This window comes from Leptonychotes weddellii, chromosome X, assembly GCF_054177405.1.
Source record: "Leptonychotes weddellii isolate Sample4059 chromosome X, ASM5417740v2, whole genome shotgun sequence".
NCBI classification, from domain to species: Eukaryota; Metazoa; Chordata; class Mammalia; order Carnivora; family Phocidae; genus Leptonychotes; species Leptonychotes weddellii.
Window position 1 is genome coordinate 39,529,215 of NC_138385.1, and position 24,807 is coordinate 39,554,021.

Consider the following 24,807-nt stretch of genomic DNA (forward strand, 5'->3'; position numbering starts at 1 on the left):
GTAAGTCTTAAAATCAGGTTGTGTAAGTCTTCTAACTTTGTTCTACATATGTTTTGCACCTCACAATATATTGTTATATATATTGTGTATATTGTATATATACATATATATATTGTGTATATTGTGTATATATATTGTGTATATTGTGTCTATGTATATTGTTATATATATATATTGTTTACTTTTAACATTCAATTATTTTTTTATTGAAGTATAGTTGACACACACTGTTACATTAGTTTCAGGTGTACAACATAGTGATTTGACAAGTTTATATGTTATGCTATGCTCATAATCATAGCTACCACCTGTCACAATATAATACTATTACAATACCATCATCTGTATTCCCTATACTGTACCTTTTATTCCTGTGACTTACTCATTCCATAATTGGAAGTCTGTATCTCCCATTGCTCTTCACCTATTTTGCCCATACCCCCACATCTCTCCCCTCTAGAAACCATCAGTTTATTCTATGCATTGATGGGTCTGTTTCTGCTTTTTGTTTGTTTGCTCATTTGTTTTGTTTATAGATTCCACATGTAAATGAAATCATATGGTGTGTGTCTTTCTCTAACTTATTTCACCTAGCATAATATCTTCTATATCCATCCATGTTATTGAAAATGGCAAGATCTCATTTTTTATGGCTGAGTAATAGTCCACTGCATTGTGTGTGTGTGTGTGTGTGTGTGTGTGTATGCACACACACCATATCTTCTTTGCCTGTTCATTCTATAAGAAAAAAAATTTTTTACCCACATAGTTTGCCATTGCATGTGCCCTTCATTCCCTTTTGTAGACCTATATTTCTTTTTTTTTAGAGGGGGGTAGGGGCAGAGGAAGAGGGAGATCAAGAATCTCAAGCAGGCTGCACACCCAGTGCATGAGCCTGACACTGAACTTGATCTCACAACCCCGAGATCACAACCTGAGCCAAAATCAAGAGTCAGATGCTTAACCGACTGAGCCACCCAGGTGCCCCTAGACCCATATTTCTATCTAGATTATTTTTCTTCTGCCCAAAAGACTTTAACAATTTTTATAACACAGGTCTACTGGAAATTAATTCTTTCAACTCTTGCATGTTTAAAAAAGGCTTTATTTCACCTCTGTTTTTGGATGCTATTTCACTGGGTTTGGAATTCTAGGTTGACAGGTTTTTTTTTCCTTTCAGTATTTTAGAGATGTTCCACTGTCTTCTCGTTTCATGGTTTCCAATGATAAATTTCCTTTCATCATTATCTTTGTTTCTCTGTGTGTAACATGTACCCCCTGCCTCCAGCTTTGAAGAATATTCTCATTATCTCTGGTTTTAAAAAATTTGACTGTGGTGTGCCATATGGTGTAGTTTTCTTTATATTCCTTTTGCATGAAGTTTATTGAGTTTCTTCAATCTGACTTTCTAGTGTTCATCAAATTTAGAAAAATTTTGGCCACTGTTTCCTCAAAAAATTTTTCAGTGTCCTCATATCCTTTGGTGACTCCAATTACATGTACATTGACCAGCTTAAAGTTGTTCTATAGTTCATTAATGCTCTGTTTTTTTGTCTTTTTTCTTACTGTTTCATTTGGATAGTTTCTGTTGCAATGTCTTCAAATTCAGTAATCTTTTCTACTACAAAGTATAATTTGCTGTTAATCCCATCCTGTGTACTTTTCATCTCAGACATTGTCATTTTTACCTCTAGGTGTGATTTGGGTATTTTTAAAAAATATCTTCCATGTCTTTATTTAACTTTTAAAAATTGGAATACAGTTAAAATGACTGTTTTAATGATCTTTTTTTTTTTTTGGCTAATTCTAACCTTTCTGTCAGTTCTTAGTTTTTGATTTATCTCCTCATCATGGACTGTATTTTTCTGCTTTTTGGCATGCCTGTTAATTTTTTTTATTGAAGTATAGTTGACACATAATGCTATATTAATTTCAGGTTTACACTGTAATGATTTGATAACTCTGTATGTTATGCTATGTTGAGCTCACCTCAAGTGTAGGTACCATCTGTCACCATACGATACTATTAAATTGCCATTGACTATATTCCCTATGCTGTACCTTTCATCCTTGTGACTTATTCATTCCATAACTGGAAACCTGTACCTCCCACTTCCCTTCACCCATTTACCCATTCTCCCACCCTCCTCCCTTCTGCCAACCACCAGTTTGTTCTCAGTATTTATGATTCTGTTTCTGTTATTTGTTTGTTCATTTGTTTCATTTTTTTAGATTCCACATATAAATGAAATCATATGGTATTTGCCCTTCCCTGTCTGACTTATTTCACTTAGCATAATACCCTCTAGGTTCATCTGTGTCTTTGCAAATCATGCCTGTTAATTTTTTTATTGGGTACCAGATATTCTGATTTTTACTTTGCTGGATGCTGCATATTTTTATATTACTACAAATATGCTTGAGCTCTGTTCTGGGATGCACTTGAGTTACTTGGAAACTGATCCTTTCAGACTGTTTTGTTTAGATTTGTTAGGCAGGACCAGAGCAGTACACAGTCTAGGACTAATTAGTTCCCATTATGGAAGCCAAGACCCTTCTGCGTACCTTGCCCCATGCCCTGTGAATCAATTTGGCTGGTGGAACAGGCATTACTCCTGGCCCTGTGTGAGTGACAGACACTGTTCGTTTGAATCCTTTCACTTGGTTCTGTTCTTGGCCTAGGGTGATTTCATCACAGGCATGCCATGCACTGATCAGTGCTGTGCTGAATACTCAAGGGAGACCCTAAGCAGCTCTTCAAAGATCTGTGTGCAGCTGTCTCAGGTATTCTGTCCTATGAACTTTAGCTACCTGCATTTTCCCAGACTCTCAGCTCTGTGACCTCAGCTCAAGGAGTTCACCAGGTTCTGCCTACATTCCTGTTCCCTGCACCATGGTCTGGAAAGTGTCTTAAGACAGTGAGCCTGGGAAGTCCGAGGTCTCACCCTGTTTGTTTATTATCTCTCAGGGATCACAGTTCTTCATTGCCTGATGTTCATTGTCTTGAAAACACCATTGTTTCATGTATTTTATCCATTTGGGGCAGTGGCTTCTTTCAGGCAAGGTGGAAATCCATTTTTTGTTACTCCGTCTTAGCTAGAATTAGAAGTCCACTGACATTCTAAAATCCCAAATTTTCATTACCAATTATAATTTGTAGCCCAGTTTCAATCCTAACCTTTCAAAAATGTAGACACCATCATATTTCTTGTCATAGCCATATCAGTTCTGATTATCTATGTTCAAGAGTATACAGAATCTGACACGTAGCAGTGTAAATCTTCTCGCATCACTAATCAGTTTCTGTGTAAAACATAGCATCATTTGCTTAACAACAGCAGTTTAATTCAGAACTTCTTGGTTTAAACTGATATCCTTTGAAAGACTCTGATTCACTTTTTCATGTTCAGTGAAGTATAAATTTTACCCAAATTGTCCATTTTCCTTGGTCCAAACAGCAAAATGCTCTTACCATATCACTTTGGTGGGACTTAACTGATAATCCAATAGAATTTATATGCAAAACCATCACATAATTACTACTAGTAGGTTTAGAGGAACACTTTAATACCAGTTCAGTCTTTTTGTCCTTGAGCGTGGGTCAGTTTTTCTGAGATTCTTCTCTCATCTTGAATATTGTCAGCATAATTTCTCACTTTGAAAAACAATGCTTGAAACTTTAAATGGTGTCTAGATGCACTTTAACTCACAATTCATCTGTATTCTTTAAAAGAAAGTAAATGTCATTTTTCAAGACCCAGTTAAGTCTTAAAGCATGAGTATACATATGAAACCTTACAAAATAAAAATAGCTAACAAAGAGCATTCTCTGTGTTATTACTTCATGCACTTTATATATTGTAAAAACTCATTTAATCTTTATAATAAGCCCAAAAGGGTAGGTAATTATCTTCATTTTACAGATGAGGAAATGGAGGTGCTGAGAGGTGTAGGAACTTGCCCAGGGTCACACAACTAGTGAATAGTGAGGTTGGGATTCAAATGCAGGCAGTCTGGCTCCAGAGTCTATGCTCTTAATCACGACACCATAGTGCTTCAGGAAAACAAAACCACTGTTCTCTCAGCTCTATTACTGCTCTTCAATTCCCATGAGTTAAGTTTAAACATATAAATAGATTTCTGGGTGAATACATTCAGTAAACATTTATTGAATTCATACTGTGTATCAGACACTGTGCTAAAAAAGTTTCTGGGGCCATGGAAGTCCAGATACAGTGTCTGCCCCCAAGGAGGTTATGTATGGTAGAAGTTTCTAGTTTGAACATGCACTATATGTTGGGGAGAGGGAGAGGGACCAAGGTGCCCAACAAATTAAACACGGTGAAACTTGTTTATTTGCTGCCTGGTGCAGGGACATTATTTGGTGTTTTTCTGATTCGCATCAATTTCCATTTTGGGAACACCAACAATGACTTTTAATGTAAATACTATTCTTCTAAGGATTTCTACATTTTTGATAATCTTTTTTTTTATATATATATTTTGGGCCCTTGTCCAAGGACATATAACTAATAAATAGTAAACCTAAGATTTGAACCCAAGTCTGTCTTATACCACTATATTCATTATTTCATGCTTCCTATCAATTTGGCCCAGTTTTTTGTTTTTATAATTGGTCTTCAGAATTTAAAATAACTTGAGAAAGCTCTCCCCACCCCTTCTTGAAAACTAGCTGTTAGTGTTAATGTTCACTTATTAATCATTATTATCTCCTAATCTATAGGTTTAGGGTATAAATTAGATATATCCACTTGGATATATAATTGAGAGAGGTATGTTAACCTTCCATTTTGATAGATTTTTCAGCTCCTTCTGGCTTCTTTAATATTCATTAAAATATCCTGAATTTTGAGCAGTAAATGTATATAATTTTCTAAATAAACAAGCCATCTTTTCTAAAATAACTTCCTGTGGGTATGAGGTCCCACAAGGATGCTATATTAAGATATTAATCTGAGGGGCACCTGGGTTGTCAGTCAGTTAAGTGTCTGCCTTCAGCTCAGGTCATGATTCTGGGGTCCTGGGATCGGGCCCCCATCAGGCTCCCTGCTCAGCGGGGAATCTGCTTCTCCCTCTCCCTCTGCCCTTCCCCCTGCTTGTGTGCTCATGCACGCACACGCTCGCTCTCTCTCTGTCAAATAAATAAATAAAATCTTTAAAAAAAGATATTTAATCTGAGTCTTGACACCCCATGATTAACATGGAACAAATTGTCCATCAGAGCTTCGGTTTGGACACTCATGTTATCTGAGCTGTGGTTTTCTCAGTAGATAATCCTTGCTCTTTTGACAGCACATCTGTGACTGAATTTCAGTGAAGAGCCTTAACAAGTATTTTTGGGCTTTGGTTTCCCCACTAAACCCTAGGATTCATCAGTTGGGAGAATATGAAAGGTCACAGCTTTCCTAACTTCAGATCTGTCTGGTTTTATTTGTGTCTCCATTATTTTTCTGAGTTAGGTTTTTCAAAACATGTTACATCATTTACCATAAAACTCTTTGCATACAAAAGCATTATTTTTATTCCATATTTTCCTTTCTGAATTTCTAGAATACATTCTATGGTTATGGGAGTGATAGTGGTGGTAAAACAGACAGTAGGTTTCTTTTTAAGGTATTAATGATAGATTTAGTACAGTTATAATTTTGTTTGACCCTTTGAGTTATTCAGAAGTGTCTTTAAATTTCCAAAATGTTTTGGGATTAAAAATGATCTCGTTATTGACCTCATATTTAATTTCACTGAGGTCAGAGACCATGATCTGTATGAGAATGATTTCTCTGAAATTTACTGAGACTTGTATTACAACCTAGTACATGATAATTTGGGGGGTAGATGTTCCATATGTGCTTGAAAAGAATGTGATTTTGCAATTGGATATAGATTTCTACATATGTCCACTAAATCAAGCTTATTTTGTTGTTCAACTTGTCTATATATTTATTAATTTTTTATCAGCTTGTACTGTCAATAACTGAGAGAGGTATATTTATCTCCCATTTTGATGGTTGATTTTTCAGTTTCTTTCTGGTATATTTAATCTTTATATATTTGGAAGTGTTTAATTAGTGCATACAGGTTTATTTACTCTATGTACTGATTTTCTTTAAGTGTTACAATGCTTTTATTGTCCCTAAGTTTTATTTTTTAGATGTTAATATAACTACATCAACTTTCTTTGGGTTGGCATTTACCTGGTATATCTTTTCCCATCTTTTTTATTTTCAATCTTTCCTCATCTTTATGTTTTAGATGTGTCCCTTGTAAAATGGCACATAGCTGGATTTTTAAAAATTTTATCCAGCTGTTAACCTCTGCATTTTAATGGGTGAGTTCTACTCATATGTTTATTGATATATTGGAGTTAGTTTTTACCATCTTCTTCTTGCTGTTTGTCTCATTTTTTTTCTATGCTTTCCTTTCTCTCCTTGCCTCAGAAATTTTTTTCTTCGCCTGTTTTCTTCTCCCGACTACTGATTATGCAAGATGGCATCTCAAGCGAACTGGCTGGTAACAGGATTAGTGTTTGAAATAGCAACCCATGGTCAAAGGAGGGGTTGAGGTGGGATATGGCTTTTCTGAAAGGAGTCAGATTGACAAGTTATAGGAGAAAGGAGGCAGGTTGCTGAGGAAGTCATGGGTGATGGATTCTAAAACCCTTTTCTTTATAAGTGTGAAACAAGGATGTCCGATAGGACCTGGAGGAAAGGGAAGTGGGAGTGTGAGATGAGATGAATGAAGGCTTAAAAATAGAACCTGAATAGACTAGGTAAAGGAACTGAATTCAGGGCAGGTAAAAAGACTTACGGGTGACAGTGAGGGTCCACCTGAGGTTGGAGACCAAGCATTGTGTAGGACTTGGGTGTAGGAGCATACAAGGCAAGACTCTAACATTGGTATAGGTTTGGGATTTTGATGGGCAGTTGTAGCAGAGGGATGAAGACACATGGATATGGCAGAGACTTGTGAGAGTGGTTCAAATGTTGAGTCATTTGGAGTCCAGGATGGGTTGGAAAGGAAAACAGATCAGCGGGAGGCAAGCAGACCAAGAAAAAATGAAAGGTGGCCTCAAGAGACTGTGGTCTTGATGAGGTTGAAGAACAGGTTTAGTGGGAGTGAGCTATGGTCAGAAAATGGGGATTCTTGAACTTAAGATTTTAGAAGGAGGCAGTTCTGGTGGATCAAGTCCATGAGTGAAAAACAAAGGGAAGATATACAGTATTAGCAGTTCCATTTTCTTATGATGCGGTCTTTATTTCCTCAATGATGTTCTTACCTCCCTGGCTCTTGATATTACTTCTTCTCATTATTGTGCCCATGTGCCTGTCTCATCACAGAACTCTGCTGCCACTCCACAAATCTGGTTTTGTTCTTACTCCCAGTGTGCCTGTGCCATCCTTGGTCTTTAGCTGCCAGGCAGTTGATGATACCTGTTTTATTCATGAGAGGCTGATATTTTGGCCAGTGTTTCACTCCTAACCACAAATAGGAGAATCCATTTGCACAATGCTTTTGATCGCTCTGTTCAATATTTTATTTTATTTATTTATTTTTTAAGATTTTATTTATTCATTTGACACAGAGAGAGAGCACAAGCAGGGGGAGCAGCAGAGGGAGCGGGAGAAGCAGCCTTCCCACTGAACAGGGAGCCAGATGTGGGGCTCGATCCCAGGACCCTGGGATCATGACCTGAGCCGAAGGCAGATGCTTGACCGACTGAGCCACCCAGGCGCCCCAGAAGCTTAGTATCTTACAGTTCAATAAAGACCAGGAAATAACCAAGTCAAGAAACTGTTGAGGTTTCAGGAACCTTATAACTCTGCTGTATTGTTTATACTCTTTATTGTCCTGTAGGTAATTAGTTAAAAAAAAAGAGTGAAAAAGGGCTTATGGTCTAGTTTTAAGGGAGCACAGAGAAGGCAAATAGGATCCTCATTTCCTTTCTCACTATGTCTACCCTGAGCTCTTTGACTGCCATGACTACAAATCTGTCCTTTCAAATACCGTTCCTCTTCCTAAGGACCAGCCCTGTGTCTCCAACTACTTTCTGGGCCTAATTACCGGGATATCCTGTATGTAGCACAAACTCAGTATGACTAAAATGAAACTTCTTGCTTTACTTCCAAACCTGGGTTCTTCTCTTATAACTCTTACCACTGTTAGGATTATCACTAATCCATCAGTTGTTAAACCCAGACATACAAGGTAGGCATCTTTGACTTTGCCTTCTTCATCCTCTTAGTCACTCCATTCTGTCAGTTCTGCTTCTCAAACTTTAATCTCTGTTCTTTGTCTTGCTGCCATGGTTCCCACCTGCCCTGTAGCAGATTCAGCAAGTATGTGTATTCCAAACATGGGTCCCAAGCATTGTGATTGGCCCTTTAACACACATTATTTCATTTTCTTGATAACTTTGTGAAATAGGTCATTTTGTACATGAGAAACCAGAGGGTGACAGAAATAAAATGACTTGCCAAGTTGGTTAGAGGCGCACTTAGTAAACCTAGATTGTCTTTTGTCTGGACTATTACAATAATCCCTCTGTCTCCTTTGAATTTTCTTTTTTTCTAGGATTTAAAAGTAAGAGATTTTTTATGTAAAAAAAATCATAACCATTTACAATAAAAAGTGAAAGTTGCCCCCTCCCAATTCTATTCCCCAAGAGAAACCAGTGATCATGGTTTTTCTTCCAGATCTTTTCCTCTACATATACAAATGTATAGATAAATACTTTACCAAAGAAATCATTCAATATAGTCCGGCAACTACTTTTTTTTTCCACTCCGAGATGTATTTTCATACAGACCTACCACATTTTTTAATGATTGCATAGTATGCCATTATATGGAAGTATTATCTTCTTTAAAGAACTTTTTTTTGTTTTGCTCTTACAAATAATGTTGCAGTAATATTCTTGTATATATACTGTTGTATGCACATTTATTTGTATGAATATTTCTATAGGTAGATTCTTAGAAGTGATATTGCTTGGCTAAGGAATGTATACATTTTACAATGTGTTGTGTATTTTCTTCTTTTTTTTTTTAAAGATTTTATTTATTTATTTGAGAGAGAGAATGAGATAGAGAGAGCATGAGAGGGGGGAGGGTCAGAGGGAGAAGCAGACTCCCTGCTGAGCAGGGAGCCCGATGCGGGGCTCGATCCTGGGACTCCAGGATCATGACCTGAGCCGAAGGCAGTCGCCTAACCAACTGAGCCACCCAGGCGCCCGATGTGTTGTGTATTTTCAAACTGCACTTCAATTTATCTTTTGAATCAATCTTTTGTACCTAAAGCTAGAGTGATCTCTGTAAAATGGATTTAATCATGTGATTTCCCAACATCAAAAACAAAGCAACTGGGGCGCCTGGGTGGCTCAGATGGTTAAGCGTCTGCCTTCGGGTCAGGTCATGATCCCAGGGTCCTGGGATCAAGTCCCGCATCGGGCTCCCTGCTCAGCGGGGAGCCTGCTTCTCCCTCTGCCTCTCTCTCTCTGTCTCTTACGAATAAATAAAATCTTTAAAAAAACAAAACAAAGCAACCACAGACATGTTTGATGGACTTCTGTCTGTGTAATAAATTCAAAAATTCTTAATTTTTAAAAATGAGAGTTATAGGGGTACCTGGGTGGCTCAGTTGGTTAAGCCTCTGCTTTTGGCTCAGGTCAGGATCCCAGGATCCTGGGATTGAGCCCCACATTGGGCTCCCTGCTCGGTGGGGAGTCTGCTTCTCCCTCTCCCTCTGCCTCTCACCCCTGCCCCCGCTAGTGCTCTCACTCTCTCAAAAAAATAAAATCTTTTTTTAAAAAAAGAATGAGAGTTATAAAATTTAGCCCAAACCTATCTTTCCTACCATTTCCACCCCCCCACCAACAAAAATATACTGTTTTATAAGGAAAAATCCACCTCTTCTATAAAACCTTTCATGTATACAGGTCTTTCTCTTCTTTATGCAGGATAGAATTAATTACTTCCTTCTTTAGGTTCCCATAGCATTAAATTTATTATCCCTTTGATAGCACTTTGTGCATTGTACTGTATTTATTTGTATCTGTCTCCCCTCTTTGCTTATCACACAGGCAGTGAGATAATTAGGATGTCCCTGCGCCTCCCCTACTAGTCTGTGAACTTAAGGACAGGAATCGTGTCTTACTCATCTCTCTGTATCCCTAGCACTTTGCACAATGCCTGTCAGAGTGGGTGCTTAACAAATGTGTGTGTAATGGGTGAAGATATTCTTCAGGTAGGTGGTAGCAATAAGAACTCTGGGAGATAGAGTAAGTGATGGAAGTTATGGAGTGTAGCATAAAGCTAACTGAGTCCTGAGAACATGGAAGCTGGTCAGGAAAGGAGAAATGGACTTCAACTGGCAGGAGTCCCCATGTGGTTTTCTCCTCCATTACAGAGACCAGCTGTCTGATTATTTGGATTAATAGACTTGGGACTTGAGAACATGTAAAGTATTAAAAATTGGATGATTGAGGATTCACTTGGTGTTGGGAGAGTTTGACTTAGCTGTTCTGTGCTTATTCCAGACTAAGATGCTTATGCTGAGAGACTCAACCCTCTTCCAGAGTCATGAATAAGTTCTTCTTCTTGAAAAATCAAAGCCTCCTCATTTTCAGGGCAGGATTCAGGTGGGAGTAAGAATGGTAAATAGGTCAGATACTTGTACATTGTCTTTTTTAGCCTGGCTTCAGGGGAAAGTACCCTACTAAGAGGCTCTAGGGTGGTGGGCCTACTCTGGAATAAATTATCTGTGTGAAAATAGTTCTTATCTTATTTCAGGCAACTCTGGTGGCTCTCCTGGTCTGGTTGCTTTGAAGAAAGAAGAGTAGAAGAAAAAATAGGATAAATCATGTCAGAGATACTTGATCTCTCTTTTCTGTCTGAGGTGGAGAGGGATTTGATCCTCAGTGTTCTACAACGAGATGAGGAGCTCCGGAAAGCAGATGAGAAAAGGATCAGGTAAGCGTTCCAGAAAAAGCACAGGTTCCCAGACCTTTGATCAATTTTATCTGGACCTTTCCTTCTACCTCCCATGTGACTTTCAGAGGAACTTGTGTACAGGTTTACAGTTCCTCACTGGGTCAGGTTGGGCTCTAAAGTTGTTGCTTCCACAGAACCAAATAGTCTTACTGTCTCTACCCCTCAACAACTTTCCATCCAACCTATGCAGATTGTGAATGCGCTTGTGCTTCTCTCTGGGGTCTTGGCAGGCGACTGAAGAATGAGCTACTGGAGATAAAAAGGAAAGGGGCCAAGAGGGGCAGCCAACACTATGGTGATCGGACCTGTGCCCGGTGCCAGGAGAGCCTGGGCCGTTTGACTCCCAAGACCAACACTTGTCGGGGTTGTAATCACCTGGTGTGTCGGGACTGCCGCATCCAGGAAAGCAATGGTACCTGGAGGTGCAAGGTGTGCACCAAGGAAATGTGAGTATCACCTATGGAGAGAGAGAGAAAAGGAAGAATTTCCCTCCTTGGCCTTTGTTAGTTGAATGACAGGAGCCATTTTTTTAAAAAAAATTCATCTGTCACTTTCTTTTATTCCCTCCCAGAGAGCTGAAGAAGGCAACTGGAGACTGGTTTTATGACCAGAAAATGAATCGCTTTGCTTATCACACAGGCAGTGAGATAATTAGGATGTCCCTGCGCCGTAAGCCTGCAGGTACTGGCCCTGTCTGGAAGTGTTTTGTTGTGGTTGTTGTTGTTTGTTGTTGTTGTTTGTTTGTTGTTGTTGTTTTTGAGGTGCTTGACTTCAGTGATAGATCCTCTGACGTGGAATCCTGTTATAGTCTTACTGGTGGTGTCCTCACTTCATGGGTTCTGTGGGGGAATATAAAGATTATATGGCCATCCCTTCTGCAAGTGTGATGTGTTTCCCTTTTCCCCCTCATCACCACCACTCTGCCACGCTTTTGTTTGTCTTGAAGTGAATAAAAGGGAGATGCTGGGACAGCCCCTTCTTCATCAGTCACAGATGGATGATATCTGGCCGGGAAGAAAGATCATTCAGGAGCAGCAGAAGAAGCCCAGGTAAGAACTAGCAATCATTTACAGAAATGCTGCACATCCTTTTAACTTATTTTAACATTATTTTAAACTTTCTTCTATTTATAAAATAATAGCTGTTTATTACAGGAAAATTTGGAAAGTACAGAAAAGAATAAAGAAAGAGGGAAAAAAATACCATCCTACCACCCACATGTAAATATTAACATTTTGGCATATTTACTCTGTTCTTTTTTTTTTTAAACATTTTATTTATTTATTTGAGAGAGCAAGAGAGCATGAGCAAGGGAGAGGGGCAGAGGCAGAGGGAGAAGCAGACTCCCTGCTGAGCACGGGACTCAATCCCAGGACCCTGTGATTATACCTGAGCCGAAGGCAGAGGCTTAACCGACTGAGACACCCAGGTGCCCTTACTCTGTTCTGTTAAGAACAATTTAAAGATGAATAGAAATAACACATATTCATTATTAAAAACTTAGCCAGTATAGGAAACAATAAAGAAAGCAACAAATCACCCAAATTCCTACTAGCCCAGTATTCACATGTGAAAATTATTTCAGATATCTTTTGTGTGTATATATAGATAGAAGGATGGGTGGGTGGATAGACTGAAAAATCTGTGTGATATTGGATCATAATATATACATTAAAAGCATGCTATGAAATTTTACTTGAATTTAACAGAATAAAACAGAAGAAATAAAATTGAAGAATTGCTCATCTTCAGACAAATGTTTCTTTACCATAAAAGATACTAGTCATTAACATCCTTCTGAGTTTAAAAAAAAAAAATCATAAAAACCATTGAGTAGTCATTTTTTCCCTAGAGTCTTTTTGGTAACAGCCCTATTGAGATATAATTCACATACCATACAATTCACCCATTTATAGTGTATAATGCAGTGGTTTTTAGTGTGTTCACAGAATTGTGCAACCATCACCTCAACTGATTTTAGAACTTTTCATCGCCTTAATAAGAAACCCTGTACTCTTTAGCTATCACTCCCCCAACTTCCTTATCCTTCTCCCCCTCCTAAGCATTCACTGATCTACTTTCTATCTCTATATATTTGCCTATTCTGGACATTTCATTTAAATGGAATCAAAGAATATGTGGTCCTTTGTGACTGTCTTCTGTCACTTAACATAATGTATTCAGGGTTCATCCACGTTATAGCATGTGTCAGGACTTAATTTCTTTTTATTGCCAAACAATATTCTATTATATATTCTGATAATATTCTGTTATATGTATATACCACATTTAATTTTTCCATTCATCTGTTGATGGACATTTGGGTTGTTTTCACTTTTTGATTATTATAAGTAATGCAGCTATGAACTTTCATTATGAGTTTTTGTATGGACATAACATTTTCATTTCTTTTAGGTAGATACCTAGGAGTGGAGTGCTAGGTCAATCATTTAGTCATTTTAAAAAATCTACCTGTTTCAATATCACCAGTGGACTCTCTGCTATGAAAGAGGAGATTAGCTTTCTTATACTTTCTCCAAATGCTTTCCCCTACTCCCATTTTTTTTTTTAAGATTTTATTTATTTATTTGAGACAGAGAGAATGAGAGAGAGAGAGCACACGAGAGGGGGGAGGGTCAGAGGGAGAAGCAGACTCCCCGCCGAGCAGGGAGCCCGATGCGGGACTCGATCCAGGGACTCCGGGATCATGACCTGAGCCGAAGGCAGTCGCTTAACCAACTGAGCCACCCAGGCGCCCTCCCCTACTCCCATTTTTTATTACTCAAATCACTTTTACTTTGTCAGCACTTATAACATTTACATTCTGTTATGCAACCATAAATCATCTGCCTGTTTTATCTGTTTGTTTAGTTTTATTTCATATTTAAAAGGTTTGTCTGCTTGTAATCAGGCCTTGGAACATGACTCCTCTATATTTCTGAATTCTTTCCTTTCATTTATTTCTTGGTTGTTTGGATTTTACCACTGAGAAGTTCCTTCAAGAAGGGCTTGCAGAAGCTATATTTATTTTACTCTTTCATGTTAAGAATGTCTGCCTAGTGACTTTATACCTGAATGATATCTTGGCTGGGTATTGTATTCTTGGGTCATACTTTTTTTCCCTCAGAATGTTGTAGACACTACCACTGTCTTCTGCCACTGAATGTGACTGTGATGAAGTCTGAGGCCAGCTAGCCTTTTGTTTTTCTCCCTTGTAGGTAACTGAGTGTGTGTGTGTGTGTGTGCACGCACGTGTGTGCACACGTGCATGTGTGCACACATCTCAGTGGTGATCATTCTGCATCATTTCCCCCTAATATGTACCCTTGATGAGTTCTTTCTTCATTGCTGGAAAATTTTTCTGTATCATATCCTCTGAACTTTTTTTCTGTTTAATTAGTTAAGTTTCCCACCTTAGGGACATTGGATTTCTTTTTTGTAAAAATTTTTTTTATTTATTTGACAGAGAGACAGAGAGCACAAGCAGGGGGAGCGGCAGAGGGAGAGGGAGAAACAGACTCCCCACTGAGCAGGGAGCCTGATGCGGGACTCGATCGCAGGACTCAGGGATTATGACCCCAGCCGAAGGCAAACGCTTAATGACTGAGCCACCCAGGCGCCCCTGAGGACATTGGATTTCTTCTTTTTTTTTTTTTAAAGATTTTATTTATTTATTTGACAGAGCGAGACACAGCGAGAGAGGGAACACAAGCAGGGGGAGTGGGAGAGGGAGAAGCAGGCTTCCCGTGGAGCGGGGAGCATGATGCGGGGCTCGATCCCAGGACCTGGGATCATGACCCAAGCCGAAGGCAGATGCTTAACGACTGAGCCACCCAGGTGCCCCGGATTTCTTATTTCTTTATTCTCCTTTTCTGTCCTTTTCTTTAACTATCAAATGCAAGAGAAAAGAAAGGTAAAAGCAATGAACTGTGATTAACCCAACCCTTTCCTCTATGCTATTACTTTGACTTTCAGACATTTTCATTATTCCCCCTCTTCCCTTTCTTTTTGCTATATCTAATGTACTTTTAGAACGAATTATCTTGGGACACCTGGGTAGCTCAGTCGGTTAAGCGTCTGACTCTTGGTTTCAGCTCAGATCATGATCTCAGGCTCATGATCTCAGGCTTATGATCTCAGGATCGTGAGGTCAAGCCCCACATTGGGCTCCATGCTCAATGCAGAGTGTGCTTGAGATTCTTACCCCCTCCCCCTCTGCCTCTGCTCCTCCCTACCCCATGTGCCATTTTCTCTCTCTCAAGTAAGTAAGTAAATAAATATCTTTTAAAAAGAGAATGAATTATCTTGATTAGGTTTTAATTTGTTCTTTGCTCTCAATCTTCCTTTTCCCCTAATGTTGTTTTATCATCTTTCCTGTTTGAGCTCTTATGCTTTATCAAATCTATATTCTTATTAAGTTCCTACATAGTATAGAGTACTCACAAGAAAGCTACTTATTTTCTTAGGGTTATATTCTTCTCCAGAATAGTTCTCTGCCTATATTGCAAGTTGATTCTATTTCTCTCTACCCCATGGCATATTTATATATCTGCCAGACCATTTCTTCTCATTTTACTCATGTTTAACCCAGGAAGTTCTACCTGTATCTTTTATTTGTTCTGATACAGTGTGTGAATCCTCCTTGACAGGCCTCTCACCTCAACCTGAGACAATTTATCTCTTCCCTACCCCCAGCTGTACTTTAAGAATAGAATATTGCTTGTGATATGCTTCTTTTTTGGCACCTGAGGGGAAGGGCAAAAGGCACCTTGGGGGTCTTGGGTTTGGGTCTGCTGAAATTCTCTTAAATGTCCAGGCTCACACAGTCCAGCTCTGGATGCATCCTCTAACTCATACCCTTGCTCCCCTAGAGATCACATACCCCAGCTGTCGTGTCTACCTCTGTTGGGATCCTCCAGTGGTACCTGGGGCTACAAATCTTGAGAACTTTGTTTTCCTAGACTCATTCCAGGACTACTGACTCACTCACTTCATCTGCACATCTCTACATCAGATGGAGTTTTGCTGTGCTAAATCTTTTCTTCTGTTTTCTTAGCCATGACTTTTTGAACTTCAGGACCTGAGGCTTTACTCCTTGTTTGGTTGCTGCTGGTGAATTTTTTGGCTTTTTATTTGTGTTTTGTTCCCCCTACCTTTCCCTCAGCCAAAGGGAAGTGACTTAATCATGTTTTATATGATTGTTGAAAAGCAATATAGAAATATGTAAAATGAGTCCCCAGTAACCTCACTGCTTCTGCCCCAGACTATTATTGTTAATAGGCATTACTAGTTTTGGTATATGGACTACCAGACCGTCTAAATGTACAAATATAGATTGGATTCTTAAACTTTTATTTTTTTAAAAAGATTATTTATTTACTTGAGAGAGAGTAAGAGAGAGAAAGGGCACAGAGGGAGAGGGAGAAGCAGACTCACTGGTGAGCAGGGAGCCCGATGCAGGACTCGATCCCAGGATGCTGGGATCACGACCTGAGCCGAAGGCAGACGTCCAACTGACTGAGCCACCCAGGCACCCTGGATTCTTAAATTTTTAATCTCTTTTTAAAAAAGGACCGTACTACATACAAATTTAGTGGTAAAAAATGAAAGAGAAAGAATTTTAAAAACTCAATAATATAGATAATCCCATAGAAAATTGGCAAAATATTTGAACAGACATTTTTTCAAAGGCAATATACAGATTTCAAATAAGCACATAAAAAGATGCTCAACTTCTTTAGTTATTAGGGAAATACAAATTAAAATCATAATAAGATACTACCATATACCCACTAGACTGGCTAAAATGTAAAAACTGACCATACCAGTTGTTGGTGAGGATGTAGAGCAACTGGAATTCTCATACACTGCTGGTGGGAATGTGCAACAGCGCAGCCCCTTTGAAAACCAGTTTAGTAGTAGTTCAGTTAAATGTGCACTACCTTGCGATTCAGCCATTCCATTTCTCGGTATTTACTCAAGAGAGGCGAAAGCATATGTCCATGCAAAGACTTGTACATGAATGTTCATGGCAGCTTTGTTTGTAATAGCCAAAACCTGGAAACAACTCAAATGTCTATTAACAGGTGAAGGGATGAATTGTGGTTGGCTTATACAGTGGAATACTACTCAGCAATCGAAAGGAATAAACTATTGATACAAGCAATAACATGGGTCAATCTCAAAATAATCCTGTTGAGTGAAAGAAGCCAAACAAAAGAGAGGACATACTGTACGATTCTATTTATATAAAATTCTAGAAAATGCACCCCACATTTTAGTGGCAGAACACAGATCAGCACTTCCAGTCTAGGGACAGAGGCAGGGAGGGAGTAATGGATTATGAAGGAGCAAGAGGAAACCCTTGAGAGTGATAGATGTATTCACTCACTTAATTGAGGTAATGGTTTCACGAGTGTATGTATATGCTAAAACTCATCAAATTGCACACTTAACCCCGTGCAGTTTATTTATGTCAGTTATAACTCAAGGTGTAAAAGGAACAACTCTAGAAAAATATAACATCGACATCTTTCTGTGTCCGCACCAAGGGTCTATCTCATTCTTTTTGCTATCTGTATGGTGTTTCATTGTGTGTGTGTGTGTACTGTGATTTTATCCACACAGCTTCAGGTGGGTGACTCATCTGTTCTAGGTGATGAGGCCGCCCCTTTTTCCTTTTGGATAAGGATAAAAACAGCTTTTATTTCCCGAATCCGATTAACACATCTGACATCATCGGTCAGAATGCAATTTCTGAAAACTACTGCTTCTGGCTATCTAGGACCTCTTGTCTCATTGGACCCAGAAGACTTATTTATCCTAAACATGGAAGCAGATTAAGTGGCCATAAATGATCTTTGCCATAAAATTATGGAGCCTCAGAGGTAATCACATTCAGCCCTCTTGTTTTTACAGAAAAGAAAACAAGATAAGTGATTTCCCTGAGATCATACAGATAGGTAGAGGCCAGGACTCCCATCTCTTAGTCTATTTTTTACTGCACAGATGTCAGTAATTGCCTTTTTGCCCTAGGGTTATTTGTATCAGCTCTGGATTAGTACGTATTCATCTTTAGGAAAAAATACAAGCAGAAAACACACTCCATGGGCTATTGTTAAACTGCCTCTCTAGAGGAATGGTTCTGCTTTGGGTTCCTTATTCTTTGGAGCAAAGAGGGGAAAAAAGTAAAAATGAAATCAACTTCCCTGCTGTGCCTTGGACAATAAAGCTAATATATCTCTCAAGAAATGACCACCATTTCACCTCTTGCAGGCCCCAGGATTTTAACCCCCGCTGTCTGTTTTCATAAAGCTATTGCAAACATCATGTGATAACTTGGAAAGTTTATTCTTTCCTGCCTAAGACATTATAGATTCTGGCTATTTTGTTCTTTTTTTTTCTGGTTACTTTGTTCTTTGTTCATGTACTAGTTCATGCATTTTTTAAACAAATGTCTGTGAATGCCTACTATTTGCCAGGCACTGTTTTAGGCCGTGGGATACACTGGTAAATACAAGGAAGTCCCTTGCTTGTGGAGCTTAGATTTGGGGATGGGGAGACAGACAGTAATCAAATGCATATATCAAATCAGATGTTGACAAGTGCTATGGAGAAAATGAAGTAGGCCAAAAGGATAGGGAGTGCCAGGAAAACATGTGTGCCATGTTTCCTGTTATCCACTTAGGATAGCCAGGGAAAGTCTTAATAATACGGTGATACCTGAGCAAAGACATGAAGCAAATGGGGGAGCAAATCCTGAGAGTATCTGGGGGAAAAGCATTGTGGGCAGAGAAAGCAGAAGATACAAAGACCTTAAGGTGAGTTGGTATTTGGCACGTTTGAATACTCTGGAACTGAGTGAGCAAGGGGAGAAGTGGTAGGAGATGAGGACAGAGAAGGGATGAGAAGCAGATCATGTAAGACTTTGTTGGCACTTGTAAGGACTCTGTCTTTCACTCTGAGTGACATGATACAATTTTTCTATTTTTAAATTGAGGTAAAATTCACATAACATACAATTCATCATTTTCACAAGTTTAAGGCATGCCATTCAGTGGCTTTTAGTACTTCGAGAATGCTGTGCAACTGTCGCCATGGTCTAACTTCAGAACATTTCTGTCACTACAGAAAGAAACGCCGCACCTCTTAAGCAGTCACTCCCCATTTCCTCCAGTCCCTAATCTGCTTTCTGTCTCTCTGTGGGTTTGCCTACTCTGGATATTTCATATAAGTGGAGTCATAGAAAATACTGCTTGCTTCTTTCACTTCATGTAATGTTTTCAAGGTTCATCTATGTTGTAGTATGGATCAGAACTTGATTTCTTTTTATTGACAGTAATATTTCATTGTATAGGATATACCACATTTTGTTTATCCATTCATCCATTGGTGAATATTTAGACTGTTTCCACCTGTTGGCTATTGTGAATAATGCTGGTCTGAACAGTCACGCACAAGTTTTTGTGTGAACACATGTTTTCAGTTCTCTTGGGTGTATACCTAGAAGTGGAATTGCTGGGTCATATGGTAATTCTATGCTGGATTTATATTTTATTTTATTTTATTCCTTAAATTTATTTACTTTAAAGATTTTATTTATTATTATTATTATTATTTTGTCAGAGAGAACACAAGCGGGGGAGTGGCAGGCAGAGGGAGAAGTAGGCTCCTTGCTGAGCAAGGAGCCCCTGGATTTATATTTTAAAAGCTCATTTTGACTGTTCTATTGAGGATAGATTGTGTAGGGACAAGGGTATAAGTAGGGAGTTCAGTCAGGAGGCTGTTGTGACCATATTGTGACCAGTAGCTGGATGATGGTGGTTGGACCAAAGTAATGGCAGTGGAGGGGCTGAGAACTGGTCAGATTCTAGATATAATTGAAGACAAAGCCAAGAGTGTTTGCTAACAGATTGAGTTTGTATTGTGAGAGAATGAGGGGAGTTAAGGGAAACTGTTAAGATTTTTGACCAGACACATGAAAGAAGAAAGTTGTCATTTGATGAAATTGAGAGAAGAACGGGTTTGGGGGAGGATTAGGGCCTTAGTTTTGCACTTGCTGTGTTTGAGACATCCAAGTAGAGATGTCAAGTAGGCTGTTGGAAATACAAGCCTGGTGTTTGAGTGAGAGATAAATTTAGGAGTTATTGGTTTATAGAGGATATTTAAAGCCATGAGACTAGATGAGATCATTTAGGGATAATTCTAGATAGTGAAGAGAAGCAGCCTAAGGAATAAGCCTGGACACAATCCAAAGACTGGAGATTTAGGAGACAAAGGACCAGCAAAGGAGCCCGCGAAGGGGACTGCAGCAAGATCAGAGGACCAGGAGAGTGTCATGTCCTGGCAGCCAAGTGAAATTAGTTGAGATTCTCGAGGAAGAATGATTTTTCCCTTTTTCTTACTGCTCTCACAAATTCCTTGAGGCTCAGGAATGGTGTCCTTCCTTTTAGCAATGAGAACTGCTGTTTTGAATGCCCAGGGTCATCCATAAAGCTGAGAAAGAATTCTGGTCTTCTGAATATGGTCTTTGAAACATACTTCTTATTTATGTGTCTACTTTAAGCCCCACTGAGGGGATTCAGTCAACAAATATAGGAGTGCCCGCTGTATGGTAGTTTCTCTTCTAGGCACTGGGAACACAGCAGTGAATAAGATATGTGGTCACTGATCTCACACAACTTAGTCTAATGGAGGAGAAAGACATTAAATAGGTCATTTGTTTAAATTATTGGATAAATTAAATAATTTGTTTAAAAGACATAAATAATTACATGTGGGATGACCGCTATCAAGAAATCAGGGTGCTTTCGGAGCATATAGGAAGGTTACTAATCCAGACTTGGAGTGGGGACATAGAGAGATCTAGAGGAATTAACATAGAAGGAGATTCCTGAAGAAGGAGTTGATTTAGCCAGGTGAGGAAAATGGTCATTGTGAAAAGAACATCCCAGGCAGAGAAAAGAGTAAAAGGGAGAACTTTGGCATATTCAAGGAACCAAAAGAGCTTAATCATTCTGGAAATGTAAAGTATAAGGAAGGTGGAGATGAGTCTGGAGAAGTGAACAGGGGGCAAAATCCTAAGGGTTTTCTTGCCATGGTAAGGAGTTTGAACTCAATCCCAACAGCAATGAGGAACTGCTGAACAGTTTTCAAAGTATACTCAGATATTTATCTGAGAAAGAGCACTCAGGCTACCAGGGTGAGTGGGCTGGAAGGAGGCCCGACTCCCAGCAGGAGAGCCCACTTCCTCTACATAATCGCCTCTTGGTTTTTATTCTAGTGTGCCATTTGAAGTGCCCAAGCCGAAAAGTGGAAAGAGTGCACTGGAGGCCGAGAGCGAGAGTCTGGATAGCTACATAGCTGACTCAGATAGCCTGTCAAGGTGAAGCCCCTATGAGTCCCGGCACCTCCGCTCATCCCAAGTCTCCATTTTGTTGTCTAGTTCAGGATGCAGGGCTCCTGTAGCTTCAGTGTGTCTGCCTTCTGTCCTCATCAGGTCAAATGAAGTATTTTCTCTCATCTTGCCACAAGTCTTGTCAGTAGTACATCTGCTGTTGGCTCCGAGCACAGCCTTCTGGGGCATGCTAACTTCCACAGGCTGCTGCATCTTGGAGGAGTCTTCCTGGACCAGTAGCAACTGCCCCCGATGTCCCTTAGGAATGGGGGAGTGAGTGTGTTTGTGCAAAGTTGCTTATCTGCTTGTCTGCATTCCTTCAAGGTAAATCAGATGTGAAGTATTACCTTCTGGATTTGGTTACTACAGTGACCCCAAGCCAGTGGATCTCCTTCCATAGAGCTTCCATAGATGGGGAAGGTGAGGAGGTGATTTTGTTATAACTTCTATATCTACCTCCAGGAGAGACTCTCTGGATAAATCTGGCCTCTTTCCAGAATGGAAGAAGATGTCTGCCCCTGCACCTCAAGTGGAAAAGGTAAGGTTTTGTTATTGGTCAGTTGGGGTCTCTCTCTCTCCTTTCTCTCTTTCTTTCTCCCTTCTCAGGAGCAGTTTGCATCAAGAGTTCAACTAAACAAATTTCAGTTTAGATTCACTTGGGAGTATTGAAGATTTTGGTTGAAACATGTGAGAAAATACGTTTCGTATTACTTCCTAGGATTAAATTCCTAAGATTAAATTAATCTTTCCTTTAACTTTGTATAGTTTAGCAAAAATCTGAGCCTTATTCTTCCTAAGGCTCTTTTTCCTTACTCCGTCCTTCCAGCTACCCTACAATCCTTTTCCATTTCCTTGCCCTTATTCCTTCCTAGGAAACTCAGCCTGGGGGTCAAAATGTGATATCTGTTGATGAGGGTGAGATGATATTTAAGAAGAACACCAGAAAAGTCCTCAGGCCTTCAGGTAGGTTTCCCTTCATGGCCTTTGAGGTTGAAGTCCTGCATGCCCTGGATGTGTTCTTGGTATGGAAAAGAGTGGGTCTCTTATGTTTTGGGTTTTTGGTCTTCCATTCAGAATATACTAAATCTGTGATTGATCTTCGTCCGGAAGATGTGGGACATGAAAGTGGCTCCTTGGGAGACAGAAGCAAATCTGTCCCAGGCCTCAGTGTAGATATGGTAAGTACCCTTGTATTGGTCGCTATATGAAATTTTATAAATCTAGAGTTGACCTTAGTACTTGATACTCCTAATCAATCTGTTTAATTCTTTAGGAAAAGGCAACATGAATCTTAATTCCTCCAAATTTCTAAAGTAAATCTGGTTGCTGAATCACTTAAAAAAAAAGACTGTCTTCACTGTCTCTTTTATCTTCTAATACGTTGCTTGATATATAGTTGGGAGCTCAAATAAATACTTATTTTTTTAAAGATTTTATTTATTTATTTGACAGAGAGAGAGACAGTGAGAGAGAGAGAGAGCACAAGCAGGGAGAGTGGGAGAGGGAGAAAGCAGGCTTCCCGCTGAGCAGGGAGCCCGATGCGGGGCTCGATCCCAGGATCATGACCCGAGCTGAAGGCAGATGCTTAACGACTGAGCCACCCAGGCGCCCCAATAAATACTTATTTTGATTAAAATATAAAGCGTTGGTTGGGTTGGGGCAGTCGAATGGGAAAGAGATATTCTTATCTTGTTCTTTTGAGATTGGAAAAAGATGGTTGGAATATAGTTTGGAAGCCTGAAATGGGAGACACAAAATGAGGATAATGTGCATGTATATGCGCATGACACTTCAGAGTTGAGTCATAATTATGGCTCCCACTCAAGGAAGTTTATTAGTCTTCGAATTTTTTCTAACTTTATTAACTCTGAATCTATATTTACTGTTCCAGGAGGAGGAAGAGGAAGAAGAAGACATTGACCATCTGGTGAAGCTGCATCGCCAGAAGCTAGCCAGGAGCAGCATGCGAAGTGGTTCCTCCATGGTAAGTTCTAGTAGTTTTGTGGCTACAGACATGTTGGGGTACCAGGAATGAAGGAAGTATCTCTCTAGAGCTGAGCCAGGACCTAGGGAAATCATCCTTGTCACTCTTTCCAGGTAAGTGAGATGCATTTGTCTGTTCATATCCTCAGTTTAGATAGTAGTTGCTTAGGGCACAGCTAGGTGACTTTCCTTGGCCTCTGACCTGGAAGTAGTCAGGTAATTAGGCAGTTTGGGCTAGAGACATTCTTGATCACAGCTTTGTGAACAGTAAACCATGACTTCTCCTCTAAAAAGGTTAACAGGCCACGAAGTGAGCAAGATAGTATTTCTTCATCACAGTCCACTCCAGATCTCACATTCAAGAGCATTGTCCTGACAGAGGCCCTGGCAGGGTTAATTGGCACCTGGGTATGATTAAGGAGCAGCAATGTCAATCAGAATCATGAAGTTAAAGGCACATTTAAGAATTAGGGCCTAGTTCTGTCAGAAGTATGAAGATTGGTGTTTAGGGGACAGAGAGTCAGGAACCGAAGTGATTGGGATTTGTTCCCATCCCCACACAGGAATAGAATGGCAGGCTTACATATGGCAAGGGGGAAAAGAAAAAAAAGGAGAGGGAAACAAGCCATAAGAGACTCTTAAGGATAGAGAACAAACTGTGGGTTGATGGAGGGAGGTGGATGGGGGCTGGGCTAGATGGGGGATGGGTATTAAAGAGGGCACTTGTCATGTTGAGCACTGGGTGTTGTATGTAAGTGCTGAGTCACTGCATTCTACTCCAGACACCAATATTGCACCGCATGTTAACTAAGATTTAAAAAAAGAAACCCACAGATAATTAAGGCACTTTGTTTTAATTAGTACCTGACCCCTGCCAGCCAACATGTTAGCATATATAACATATACCAGAAACATAGTTTCATCTTACCTGTATTCCTTGTCTACCTTCTGGGCCATGTGAAAACTAAAACTAAAAATTGTAAAAAGAGGGAAAGAAGAGAAGCTAAGAGCATGGGTGAGCCATGAACTGGTTGTTAACCTCAGCAGTGAGTGTGCTACTAGCTCTCTCATCCTCTGGGTACAAGACTGTTGGCAGTGCTCGCTTACCACAGGGGCTTCTGAAGATGTTGTTTTGTTCAGTGACTGTGGCTTTATTATGAGGGAAGATGTGAGCAGTGTGGGAAGGGGAGGTATGCCTTTATCAGATGTTTGTGGGCGCTTTATCTGCAGAGTACAATTGGCAGCATGATGAGCATCTATAGTGAAGCTGGCGACTTTGGCAACATCTTTGTGACTGGCAAGATTGCCTTTTCCCTGAAGTATGAGCGGCAAACACAGACTCTGGTCATCCACGTGAAGGAGTGCCACCAGCTGGCGTACGCTGATGAAGCTAAGAAGCGCTCTAACCCGTGAGTGCTT

The 24,807-nt window shown here is 39.7% G+C and overlaps 1 protein-coding gene across 6 annotated transcripts in view; it reads left to right on the plus strand.

Moving 5' to 3' along the window:
• SYTL4 (synaptotagmin like 4) overlaps positions 1-24,807 on the plus strand; it is a 60,325-nt gene that overhangs the window by 23,507 nt on the left and 12,011 nt on the right. For 2 of the 6 annotated variants that reach the window (XM_006743917.3, XM_081808537.1), the window contains exons 2-11: positions 10,809-10,988; positions 11,240-11,455; positions 11,581-11,690; positions 11,956-12,058; positions 21,292-21,393; positions 21,868-21,943; positions 22,278-22,368; positions 22,480-22,583; positions 23,297-23,389; positions 24,619-24,797. In XM_006743917.3, the coding sequence (XP_006743980.1) occupies positions 10,879-10,988; positions 11,240-11,455; positions 11,581-11,690; positions 11,956-12,058; positions 21,292-21,393; positions 21,868-21,943; positions 22,278-22,368; positions 22,480-22,583; positions 23,297-23,389; positions 24,619-24,797 (1,184 nt within the window). In that variant the 5' untranslated portion in view covers positions 10,809-10,878. Of the gene's footprint in view, positions 1-2,682; positions 2,785-10,555; positions 10,673-10,808; positions 10,989-11,239; positions 11,456-11,580; positions 11,691-11,955; positions 12,059-21,291; positions 21,394-21,867; positions 21,944-22,277; positions 22,369-22,479; positions 22,584-23,296; positions 23,390-24,618; positions 24,798-24,807 lie in introns of all 6 variants that reach the window. The other 4 variants (XM_081808536.1, XM_081808535.1, XM_031039765.2 and 1 more) reach the window with 4 other exon arrangements.